At 38.2% G+C, this 13616-nt stretch overlaps 1 protein-coding gene across 1 annotated transcript in view; it reads right to left on the bottom strand.

The window, feature by feature from the left end:
* The window catches only part of dnah10 (dynein axonemal heavy chain 10), an 89120-nt gene extending 75656 nt beyond the window's left edge, over window positions 1-13464 (bottom strand). The window contains exons 1-2 of the mRNA XM_023804405.2: window positions 13068-13464; window positions 12833-12925 (exon numbers count right to left, since the gene is read on the bottom strand). Coding sequence (XP_023660173.1) covers window positions 12833-12925; window positions 13068-13296 — 322 coding nt within the window. The 5' untranslated portion in view covers window positions 13297-13464. The remainder of the gene's footprint in view (window positions 1-12832; window positions 12926-13067) is intronic.
* Between the last annotated feature and the right edge of the window lie 152 nt (window positions 13465-13616).

Below are 13616 nucleotides of genomic sequence, written 5' to 3' on the forward strand. Positions count from 1 at the left end.
ATCAGTTACAGTCTGTACTTCATTTCAAATTTAGCCACTGTCAAAATATGTCTAAGATCAACCTTGGTTAATGCAGCTGACATCTCCTTATTGTTTATTTAAACATTTAAATATTATTCACCTTTCCCTTCTTCAAAGTCCATATTTTTAATATGCTTATAAATTCCTGCCGTTTGACTTTTAGAAATCTATCAAACTTCAATGTTACTTCAGCCTGTGTACACTGCAGCAATTGCAATCTTTCTCCAACAGCTAGTCACCACATTTCCCTTCCGTTTCTCATCTACCATTTTCCTTTATCATACCTTGATAAACACTTCCACAATAATGTTTAAATGTTAGCTATCATCTCATAGTAGCATTTCTTATTTTCTGACTATTTAAATGCATTGGCCATCAGTTACAGGTTATATTTCATTTACAATTTAGCCACTGTCATAATATGTCTAACAACAACCTTGGTTAATGCAGCTGACATCTCCTTATTGTTTATTTAAACATTTAAATATTAATCACCTTTCCCTTCATCTAAGTCCATATTTTAAATCTGCTTATAAATTCCTGCCATTTGACTTTTAGAAATCTATCAAACTTCAATGTTACTTCAGCCTGTGTACACTGCAGCAATTGCAATATTTCTCCAACAGCTTGTCACCACATTTCCCTTCTGTTTCTCATCTACCTTTTTCCCTTTATCGTACCTTGATAAACATTTCCAAAGGTAATGTTTAAATGTTAGATATCATCTCATAGTAGCATTTCATATTTTCTACCAATTTAAATGCATTGCTCATCAATTACAGTCTGTACTTCATTTCCAATAATTAGTGAACTTGTAATTTTATGCCATTCACTTCATTTCAGTTCATTACTTCTTTCCATTTGCTTTGGACCCGATTGTCACTGCTTGCAGTTATCTTTATTATTATTATTTTTCTGCCCTAAAACTGAATGTACAGCCTAAACTGTAAGAGCTAGACCAACCAAACTTGGTCAGATGATGTCAATTCCTACCCACTACTCAGGTTGTCCTACCCAGTCCTGCCAGCCAGATGGGGGCGCCTTAGCGCCCCCCAACACGTTTCGGTCGATATCTCCTGTCCTGTTAGACCTACAATCGAAATTCTTTGTTCTACATATACAGACAGCAAAGCCCTACCAACTTGCCATTTGGACTATGAAGCTCCGCCTACTTAGATTTTTTGCTAATTTGCATAATTTGCCAATCCTACTTTTTCCTTAAAGTCCTGGCTTGTCCTACCAAATCAGACAAATGAGGTGTCAGACGAATCAGAATTCTCTGCTGATCAAGAATTATCCACAAAATTCAGACATTTTTATATCCTACGGCCATTAGCCACGCCCAAACAATGTCCAAATTTGGCCCGTTTTGGTCTGACGGCTATAACTTGGCCGTGCCTTGGCCTACCTTGACCAAATTTGAAATGCTACCTCCCTACACCATTCTGGGGACACGGTCCGAGGCGGGCCGCATTTCGTCAATAGGGGGCGCTACAACTAAAAACTGGCAATATCTCCTGACTGCCTTTGCCAATCTAACTGAAATTTGGTAGATATGTACTAGGAAGCAGCCTGTGGTCAGTCACCTACAATGGCAGTAATTATTCCTTAAAGAGTGGCCGCCATCAGCCAATCAAAATCAAGCAGGCATTTCACAGGCTTCTCAATGACCAATCTAAATCAAATTTGGGTGATACATTTGTGCTCTGACCCTCTGCCTAAACTGTAAAGGACACCTCACTCGGCCAGATGGGGGCGCAACAGTGACAACTTTTGCATTTCTGCCTATTTCTCGAGAACGGTGAAGCCTACAATCGACATTTCTTGCCAGGTCAATTCAGTACGACATGCCAAATCAAACAACATGTAGAACTTGCTTCTGCATCTTTGCGTTTTTGCATAATTCATATTGGTCTGAAAACAAGACATTTCGTTAACCTCCTAGGATTTTCACCAAACCTACACAAATCTGGTATCATTTAAATCAGGAGACAGTCATAATAAATAATTCATAAAAAAAATCATAAACTTTCCATGAGGTATAGTCACCAGCCACACACAAACCATACAGGTGCCATGCCCAATTCAATCAGACAGCTATATCTCAGGCCTGCCTCAGCCAATCATCACCAAACTTTAATATATCCTGTAGAATAGTAGTCCGGAAGGGCCCTCCAAATTTGGTGCCGATCGGTCAAACGGGGGCGCTACAACAACATAACATGTCTGTATAAACCTTGAAAATCAGTTCAACTTACATTTATCTCATTTCTGTTCTAGTGACATGTTACTGGTTAAAATATTTTGTACTGCCAGTTCTGTGAGTCATGCCAAATCAAGACATATGCAATGCCCAATGATAGTCATTTTCATTCCCTTGTGATGTTTAAAAACTTAATAAATAACATATTACTGTAACTTCTACAATGTTCAGCCCAAGTAGGTCATTCTGGTAGTACATCAATCAGGACATTGCCATTATGGATAATTCATAAAAATATCTTAACCTGTACGCTATGGCCACCAGCTACAACAAACCTGCACCATATCCATGCTCATTTCAATCAACCATCTAAAGCTCAGCTGTGCTTCAGCCAATCCTCATCAAATTTGACGGCCTAATGTAGTAAGGGACCTCAGACAGACCCTCCAATTTTGGTTCCAATCGGTCAAATGGGGGCGCTACAGCCACTGTCCATATATTTCTAAGACCCACCTTAGCAAATTCAGCTGAAATGTCCTTATTTCTCATAAAACCTTGAAAGAATTGTTACCTTTCCCTTCACCTGAGTCCATATTTCTTATTCACTTTCATTTTTCACCGATTTGCCTCATAGAACATTATCAGACTTAATTTACACATAAGAAGGCCTGAAAGTATTGAATACAATTTCTAAAATGGAGCGCTGACTCCACCTGCTGGCCACACTGTTTCCATGCCCATTTCATTAAAATAGCTATATCTCTGGCATGCTTCATCCAATCCTCACAAAATTTGACGCACATCTGTGTTACTAGACTTCAGAAAGACCTTCCAAGTTTGGTGGCAATCGGTCAAACGGGGGCACTACAGCCACTGTCCTAATATGTCTAAGACCAACCTTGGTTAATGCAGCTGAAATCTGCTTATCGTTTATTTAAAAATTAAAAAATTAATCACCTTTCCCTTCATCTAAGTCCATATTTTTAATCTGCTTATATTTTCCTGCCATTTGACTTTTACAAATCTTTCAAACTTCAATCTTTCTTCAGGCTGTGTACACTGCAGCAATTACAATTTTATAATAAATTGGCCAGCAGGTGGAGTCAGCGCTCCATTTCAATAATGCCTTCAATACTTTTAGCCTTTCTCCTGTCTAAATGTATAACCTAGAATATGATACAGCATGATATTACTGCTGTTACATGTCACAATACGCAACTCAGCACTTTGTTAAGAATATGCAACACAGCCTATGTTTACACAGGCAGTATAAAAAAGAAAACTCTGTAATATCTAGACTTACCAGACCAGGTATGAAGGTCCCTAAATCTACCAACTAGTCAGGCCATCTGACCCAAACCATGCATTCAGTCAGGCTAAGGCACTCCACCACAGGGTTCTACATTCTGTCCTACATTTGCTGACCTGTTAGACCGATACTAACTAATCTATATCCTGATTTCTACCTACTACTGAGACCATCTGACCAAAACAATGCATTCAGTCAGGTTCAGGCACTACACCACAGGGTTCTACATTCTGTCCTACATTTCCTGACCTGTTAGACCGACACTCAACAATCTACATCATGATTTCTACCTTCTACTCAAACCATCTGACCTAAACAAGTTCTGTTCTGTCTGACATCTGCTGACCTGTAGTTCTGTCTGACTTTTTAGTATCCTCCTCTACGGTTTGCCCTACATCTCCTGTCACATTAGAGCTACGCTAAATCTCCATCCTGTTATGGCAGTCTAATTGTTGCCCGGTCAATTAAGTACGACATGCCAAATCAAACAACATGTAGAACTTGCTTCTGCATCTTTGCGTTTTTGCATAATTCATATTGGTCTGAAAACAAGACATTTCGTTAACCTCCTAGGATTTTCACCAAACCTACACAAATCTGGTATCATTTAAATCAGGAGACAGTCATAATAAATAATTCATAAAAAAATCATAAACTTTCCATGAGGTATAGTCACCAGCCACACACAAACCATACAGGTGCCATGCCCAATTCAATCAGACAGCTATATCTCAGGCCTGCCTCAGCCAATCATCACCAAACTTTAATATATCCTGTAGAATAGTAGTCCGGAAGGGCCCTCCAAATTTGGTGCCGATCGGTCAAACGGGGGCGCTACAACAATATAACATGTCTGTATAAACCTTGAAAATCAGTTCAACTTACATTTATCTCATTTCTGTTCTAGTGACATATTACTGGTTAAAATATTTTGTACTGCCAGTTCTGTGAGTCATGCCAAATCAAGACATATGCAATGCCCAATGATAGTCATTTTCATTCCCTTGTGATGTTTAATAACTTAATAAATAACATATTACTGTAACTTCTACAATATCCAGCCCAAGTAGGTCATTCTGGTAGTACATCAATCAGGACATTGCCCTTATGGATAATTCATAAAAATATCTTGACCTGTATGCTATGGCCACCAGCTACAACAAACCTGCACCATATCCATGCTCATTTCAATCAACCATCTGAATCTCAGCCGTGCTTCAGCCAATCCTCATCAAATTTGACGGCCTAATGTAGTAAGGGACCTCAGACAGACCCTCCAATATTGGTGCCAATCGGTCAAACAGGGGCGCTACAGCCACTGTCCATATATGTCTAAGACCCACCTTAGCAAATTCAGCTGAAATGTCCTTATTTCTCATAAAACCTTGAAAGAATTGTTACCTTTCCCTTCACCTGAGTCCATATTTTTTATTCACTTTCATTTTTCACCAATTTGCCTCATAGAACATTATCAGACTTAATTTACACATAAGAAGGCCTGAAAGTATTGAATACAATTTCTAAAATGGAGCGCTGACTCCACCTGCTGGCCACACTGTTTCCATGCCTATTTCATTCAAATAGCTATATCTCTGGCATGCTTCATCCAATCCTCACAAAATTTGATGCACGGCTGTGTTACTAGACTGCCTCAGCCAAGCTGCAAAAGACCTTCCAAGTTTGGTGGCAATCAGTCAAACGGGGGCACTACAGCCACTGTCATAATATGTCTAAGACCAACCTTGGTTAATGCAGCTGAAATCTGCTTATTGTTTATTTAAAAATTAAAATATTAATCACCTTAACCTTCATCTAAGTCCATATTTTTAATCTGCTTATATTCTCCTGCCATTTGACTTTTACAAATCTTTCAAACTTTAATCTTTCTTCAGGCTGTGTACACTACAGCAATTACAATTTTATAATAAATTGGCCAGCAGGTGGAGTCAGCGCTCCATTTCAATAATGCCTTCAATACTTTTAGCCTTTCTCCTGTCTAAATATACATCCTAGAATAGCATACAGCATGATATTACTGCTGTTACATGTCACACTCCCGCAACTCAGCACTTTGTTAAGAATATGCAACACAGCCTATGTTTACACAGGCAGTATAAAAAAGCAACTATGTAATATCTACACTTACCAGACCAGGTATGAAGGTCCCTAAATCTACCAACTAGTCAGGCCATCTGACCCAAAACATGTATTAAGTCAGGCTAAGGCACTCCACCACAGGGTTCTACATTCTGTCCTGCATTTGCTGACCTGTTAGACCGATACTAACTAGTCTATATCCTGATTTCTACCTACTACTCAGACTATCTCACCAAAACATTACATTCAGTCAGGTTCAGGCACTACACCACAGGGTCCTACATTCTGTCCTACATTTCCTGACCTGTTAGACGGACACTCAACAATCTCCATCCTGATTTCTACCTTCTACTCAAACCATCTGTTGTCCTACCTGTCCTACCTGTCCTACTTGTCATACCCTTTGGACCCTTCAGTAACTGCCTGCAGTTTCTAGTTATTATTATTATTTTATTGTATTTTTTTTCGCGCCCTAAAACTGAATGTACAGCCTAAACCGTAAGAGCTAGACTAACCAAACTTGGTGATATGATGTCAATTCCTACCTGCTACTCAGATTCTCTGACCCAGGCCTGTCAGCCAGATGGGGGGGCGCCCCCCAACGCGTTTCAGTCTATATCTCCTGTGCTATTAGTCCTACAATTGAAATGATTTTTTCTGCTGATACAGACAGCTTTGCTCTACCAACTTTCCATTTGGACTATGAAGCTCGGCCTACTTAGATTTTTTGCTAATTTGCATAATTTGTGAAACTGACTTCTGCCTTCAAGTCCTACACTATTGGACCAAATCAGACAAATGAGGTGTCAAACCGATCAGTCCACTGAGCTGATCAAAATATATTCAAGAAAGTCTGACATTTGTCTATTTTATGGCCACTAGCTACGCCCAAATCCCACCTAAATTTGGCCTATTTCAGTCTGACTGCTATGGGGCGCCGTTTGTAAAGTTACGAAACATTTTTGTACTTGCCACTTTTTCAACATTTAGTGCAATTTTCTGACATTTAGCTAGAAGTCAATGGTGTTGTGGATCATCATACTTTTTGCTGTGTAGATTATTTGCACAATTGTTCATCATATGTAAATATAAATGTTATGTCTATATATAAATATTAAATGTAAATGTCAAATATAAATGTTAAATGTAAACGTAAATATAAAAGTTAAATATAAATATTAAAGTTAAATGTAAATATAAATGTTAAATATAAATGTTAACTTATATCTAAATGTTAAATGTAAAAGTTAAATGTAAATATAAATGTAAAAGTTAAATGTAAATATAAATCTAAATGTTAAATGTAAAAGTTAAATGTAAATATAAATCTAAATGTTAAATGTAAATGTTAAATATAAATATAAATGTTAAATATAAATGTTAACTTATATCTAAATGTTAAATGTAAATGTAAATCTAAATGTTAAATGTAAATGTTAAATATAAATGTTAAATGTAGACTCTAAGGGCCAGTTTCCCAAACAAGGATTAAGCCTAGTCTTGGACTAAATTGCAGTATCAATGGAGATTCACCATTGAAACTCAAAGCTAGTCTAGGTTTTGGCTTAATCCTTGACTGGGAAACTGGCCATAAATGTTGAGAACATATGCAAATTCGCCAGGCCCATCTGCATAGAAATGGGCGGTAACGACGAAATTAGCCCGCTAAGTGGTTGCAGGTTAGGAGAGATTGAGGACAATATGGCAAATTCGGCTCAGTTAGATGCTATAGAACGCTGCAATACATGGCGTTGCTTCACAGCCGGGAGCAACATCATCTGCACTTTCCACTGTAACATCGATAAATTATGAATGTTTGATGGGCCGAGAAGGGGATCAGTAGTATCGTATAAATTGGCCTTAAATATTTCCCGCCATGCTTTATCGGTCACTGCTACGCGTCGCAATGTCGGTAAATATGTCGCGCGAACGTGCGATATGTTTCATGTGATGTGTTTAGTGCTGTTCATCTGGCAAACAGAAAACGGAAGTAAGCAGCAAGGAAATATACTGTTTTTTGTTCTACCCGTTCAGTTAATAACCCAACAAGCTATAACGGGGCTGGTTTGGCACATTCTGCTGAGCTGCTCAGTGATTTTTTAGCTCTTGCTAGCTGAGTTCTGGTTATATGCTGAAGACCTTGCAAGTGTTGCCTGTGATGATACACTGTGGGTTCATACAGACCATAAGAAATGTGTGAAAGACGTGTTACCCCATCTGGCCTGCTGTATGTGTAACCATGACCCCCTTCCTCTCTGAGCTGGACAAGAATTCAAATTCGTTTGTGAGGGTCAGATTTCTTTTAAGTATGATCCCTCATTTAGGGTGTCCAGCTGCATACCTGTCTGGACACCATATGTAATGAAGAAGCACCCCCCACCCTGGAAAAGTCATTCGAGAGGGGGACACACCTTACAAGTTTCACTTTCCTTAAAAGTGAAAACACATCACATGAAACATATCGCGCGGCAGTATTTACCGACATGCGAACGAGCGACGCGTAGCAGTGACGATATTCTCAATGGATTACGGTCCTCGCGATTGGACCTGCCGTTTTGCAAGCGAACCACTTAGCGGGCAATTTCGTCGTTACCGCCCATTTCTACGCAGATGGGCGTGGCGAATTTGCATATGTTCTCAACATTTAGAGTCTACATTTAACGTTTAACATTTACATTTAACATTTACATTTACATTTACATTTAACATTTAGATATGTTAACATTTATATTTAACATTTATATTTACATTTAACATTTAGATTTATATTTACATTTAACTTTTACATTTAACATTTATATTTATATTTACATTTAACTTTTACATTTAACATTTAGATATAAGTTAACATTTAACATTTATATTTAACATTCATATTTACATTTAACTTTAATGTTTACATTTAACTTTTATATTTACGTTTACATTTAACATTTATATTTGACATTTACATTTAATATTTATATATAGACATACCATTTATATTTACATATGATGTATGCTACACAGCAAAAAATATGATGATCCACAACACCATTGACTTCTAGCTAAATGTCAGAAAATTGCACTAAATGTTGAAAAAGTGGCAAGTACAAAAATGTTTCGTAACTTTACAAACGGCGCCCCATAGACTGCTATAACTTCTCCATACCTTAGCCTACCTGAACGAAACTTACAATCCTACCTCCCTGCTCTATTATGCGGTCAACATACAATGCGGCCCACATTTCGTCAATAGGGGGCGCTACAACTAAAAACTGCCAATATCTCCTGACTGCCTTGACTAATCTAATTGAAATTTGGCAGATATGTACTATGTACAAGCCTGAGGTCAGACAAGTATCATGGCAGTCATTAGTTGTAAAATCCTGGCTACCATTAGCCAATCAAAATCAAGCAGCCATTTGACTGGCTAAACAATGAGCAATCCAAACCAAATTTGGGTTGTACATTTGTCCTCTGACCCTGAGCCCACCCTGTAAAGGACATGTCAGTCTGCCATATGGGGGCGCTACAGCGCATTTCTGCCTATTTCTCCTGAACTGTTAATTATAAAATTGACAATTGTTGCTTAAGCTATCCACCAGCTCATGACAAATTTAATGGTATAAAGAACTTCATCATATGTCTTGCCATTTTTGCCTATTTTGTAAAAGTCTTAAAACAGTACTTTTTCTTAACCTCCTTGGATTTTCACCAAACCTTCATATTTCTGTGATCATTTTAGTCAGGAGACAGTCCTTATAAAGAAATATCAACAAAATCTGAAACTTTCCATGTGGTATGGCTACCAGCCACACCCAAACCATATTGGTGCCACACCCATTTCAATCAGACAGCTATATCTGAGGCGTGCCTCAGCCAATCATCACCAAACTTTAATATATACTGTAGGACATTACCGGGGAAGGGCCCTCCAAATTATGTGCCGATCGGTCAAACGGGGGCGCAATAGCAATATAACATGTCTGTATAAACCTGGAAAATCAGTTCAACTTACATTGTTCTTATTTCTGTTCCAGTCACATATTACTGATAAAAATATTTTGTCCTGCAAGTTCTGTGTGTCATTTCAAATCAAGATATATGCAATGCGTAATGATAGTCATTTCCATTCCCTTGTGATATTTAAAAACTTAATAAATTACATATTGCTATAACTACTACAATATCCAGCCCAAGTATGTCATTCTGGTAGTAGATCAATCAGGACACTGCCCTTATGTATAATTTATAAAGATAGCTTCATCTGCCTGTACAGTATGGCCACCAGCCACACTGAACCTATCACATTTCCATGCTCATTTCAATCAAACAGCTAAATCTGAGGCATACTTCATCTGATCATCACCAAATTTGACCCACTAATGTACCACTGCACCTCAGACAGACCCTCCAAATTTGGTGCCGATCGGTCAAATGGGGGCGCTACAGCTACTGTCCATATATGTCTAAGACCCACCTTAGCAAATTCAGCTGAAATGTCCTTCTTTCTCATAAAACCTTCAAAGAATTGTTACCTTTCCCTTCACCATAGTCCATATTTTTAATTTCCTTTCATTTTTCACCAATTTGCCTCATACAACATTATCAGACTTCATTTACACATGAGAAGGCCTGAAAGTATTAAATAGTATTTCTAAAATGGAGCGCTGACTCCACCTGCTGGCCAAACCATTTCCATGCCCATTTCAATCAAACAGTTATATCTCTGGCATGCTTAATCCAATCCTCTCAAAAATTGACCGACTGATTTATCTCTGGCCCACAGACAGACCCTTCACCTTTCGTGCTGATTGGTCAAAGGGGGGCGCTACGGCTACTCTCTAAATATGTCTAAGACCCACATTGGCTAATGCAGCTGAAATGACCTTATTTCTCATCAAATATTTAAAGATTAATCACCTTTCCCTTGATCACAGTTAATATTTTTAAATTGCTTTCATTTTCCTGCCATTAGACTTTTAGAAATGTATCAAACTTCAGTGATACTTCAGGCTGTGTACACTGCAGCAATTGCAATTTCTTTGAACAGCTAGTCACCACATTTCCCTTCTGTTTCTCATCTGCCGTTTTCCCTTTATCATACCTTAACATTTCTACGGTAATGTTTAAATGTCAGGTATCATCTTATCATAGTAGCATTTCCTACTTTCTGACTATTTAAATGAATTGGCCATCAGTTACAGTCTGTACTTAATTTCCAATTTAGCCACTGTCCTAATATGTCTAAGACCAACCTTGGTTAATGCAGCTGACATCTCCTTATTGTTTATTTAAACATTTAAATATTAATCAACTTTCCCTTCATCTAAGTCCATATATTTAATCTGCTTATACAATCCTGCCATTTGACTTATAGAAATCTATCAAACTTCAATGTTACGTTAGCCTGTGTACACTGCAGCAATTGCAATATTTCTCCAACAGCAAGTCACCACATTTCCCTTCTGTTTCTCATCTACCCTGTTCTCTTTATCGTACCTTAATCAACATTTCTAAGGTAATGTTCAAATGTTAGGTATCATCTCATAATAGCATTTCCTATTTTCTGACTATTTAAATGCATTGCTCATCAATTACAGTCTGTACTTCATTTCCAATAATTAGTGAACTTCTAATTTTATGCCATTCACTTCATTCCTCTCCATTGCTTCTTTCCATTAGCTTTGGACCATTGGCGGAGCGGGGGGGGTGGCTTACTGGGCTTAAGCCCGGGTTGTTGTTTCAGGAGCCCAGGGTCTTTTGGAGTGTAATTTATTTCATAGTTAGATGCTTGACTGACAACTGTATAAAACAAAAACTACACACAATATTCGAAGCACATAGCGCACAGTCGTAAATTCCCCATAATTTTGGTATGATCCGAGCTCAGGCACTAGGCGACTGAGCACAGCACTTACGCATGTGAGCGAGGGGGGAGAAGCTGCTGCCTGCGAATTTGCTGTAGGAGAAGTGCAGACAGGCAGACAGAGGAGAGCTTAAGTTTGACCAGGTACCAAAGCAAATCATTCGTACTGTACAAATAGCTAATGTAAATATGACGCTGACAAAAGATTGATATCAAACTGATCACTTGACCCATATTATGTTACTTGCTCTTCGAGTGAATCAAGAAATGGCGAAATGAAAAGCCGAACAACAATGCTGTTTTTTTAGAGAGTTAGATTACATGTGTGTTTATTTCATATTTTCAGTTGTTACCCTCCACGGCTAAATAAAGCACTCTAAATCGGTTTCAGTTATGTACTGATGTACACAACAATGGACATAAGGGGCTTCTTTCACAGAAAAAAACTCAGGTAAATGTTATTTTATATATTATGCTTTGTATGTTGTTCAATATATTTCTATGCTAAAAAAGAGGAATTTCAATACACAGCAGTATATTCACAGTTGAAACCAAATATTTACATACACTTTAGGGAAAAAACATAAAAAATTTTTTACTGTTAAACATCAATTTAGAGTAAACTTTTTTGTTTTATATAAATAAATATTGAAATATCTTTTGAATTAGTTAAATGTCAGAATAAAGAGAGAGAGAGAGAGATGTCTATTTTTTATCACTTTCATCAAATTTAGGAGTATATATACACTAAGTTTATTATGTCTTTAATTAATAAGAAAACTCCCGACGATTCCATTCTGAGCTTAAGAAGCTTCTGATAGGTTAGTAGAGTCACAGCCTAATAAATCTTCAACTTCACAGCATATTTTTCAGTCATTTCTAACCCCACCCCCCCCAATCCCACATGCATACTACCCTTTGGGGCTAAGCCCCGGGTGTATAAAATGTCTGACTCCGCCTCTGCTTTGGACCCGATTGTCACTGCTTGCAGTTATCTTTATGATTATAATTTGAAACCGGTAATATTAGTCTTCGGAACTCAATTAAAAGTAAAGTAAAGCGATAATTTGATTTGATTTTGATTTGAAGACCATATTAAATAGTAAAATAATACTATATTGCGAGCCGTATGTGGCCCACGGGAGGTAGTTTGAGACCCCTGATCAACAGGAATAATACTTCTCTAATAATTCTGCACGTAGTGTATATGACATACAGCAGACATAAAATACGCTCCATAAATTACAAAAGTCGATCCATGCAACTCTATGCAGTATATTTAGGTGTAGCTGAGAAGTACAACGTGTGCCGTGGTGGTCCTGGGTCCACCTGTCACTGATTCCGGACGTACCTCTTTGACTCTGAGACTTGGTGGACTCGCACAGGATGGCTTGACCCTGCATCTCAATGGTACCATCCCCATTTACAAAATCCTTTGCATCTTCTGGAACGAATTTTATATTCAATTTTTAAACTCTGGGTTTTAATTGTAAAATCCTTGAGCCAAATATATTTAGTTTATATCCTGTATGAGCATTATAATATGCAGCAAATTAAATATCAGAGAACTAAATTCCCGTCCTCACCTACGACCGGTACTTCCACTTCGACCTCCTCCTCCCGCACCGTTTTGAAGAAAAGCAGCATGGATGTGGACTCCTCAGCCGTGACCTCGTTCAGAAACCGGGCGATCTTCTGCTCCTCTTCCCTGTCCCCTCTCCCCAGCAGCTCTTTGAAGCAGCCCACTTCTGGCATGTAGAAAGCGGCGCACACGCGGTTCCGTATCCACTCAACGCGGGGGTCGTCAAATTCCATCTTCCCGTTCTAGCCGGCACACGAATTACCGAAAATACACCCGCCGACGGGGTCTGAGGATGTCAAAACCATCGGAACCTCTCGGTTCCTTAAGTTGGAAGTTTGGTGTTGCTATAGCAACCTTGCAGCTTCACTTCCTCTTGATTCTAGTTCCTGTTCCACAGCCACTCCCCCCATTCATTTTTGGCACTATTTAATTGAGGAAATTCAATACCAATAATAATTTATATATATATAAAATGATTTTTTACAAAGTTACAAATCTTCATAGGCTGGGACATATAAAATAGTGGTTCTCAAACAAGCAAAACCTTCTAAGA

Source organism: Paramormyrops kingsleyae, chromosome 2 (genome assembly GCF_048594095.1).
Source record: "Paramormyrops kingsleyae isolate MSU_618 chromosome 2, PKINGS_0.4, whole genome shotgun sequence".
Classification (NCBI taxonomy): Eukaryota; Metazoa; Chordata; class Actinopteri; order Osteoglossiformes; family Mormyridae; genus Paramormyrops; species Paramormyrops kingsleyae.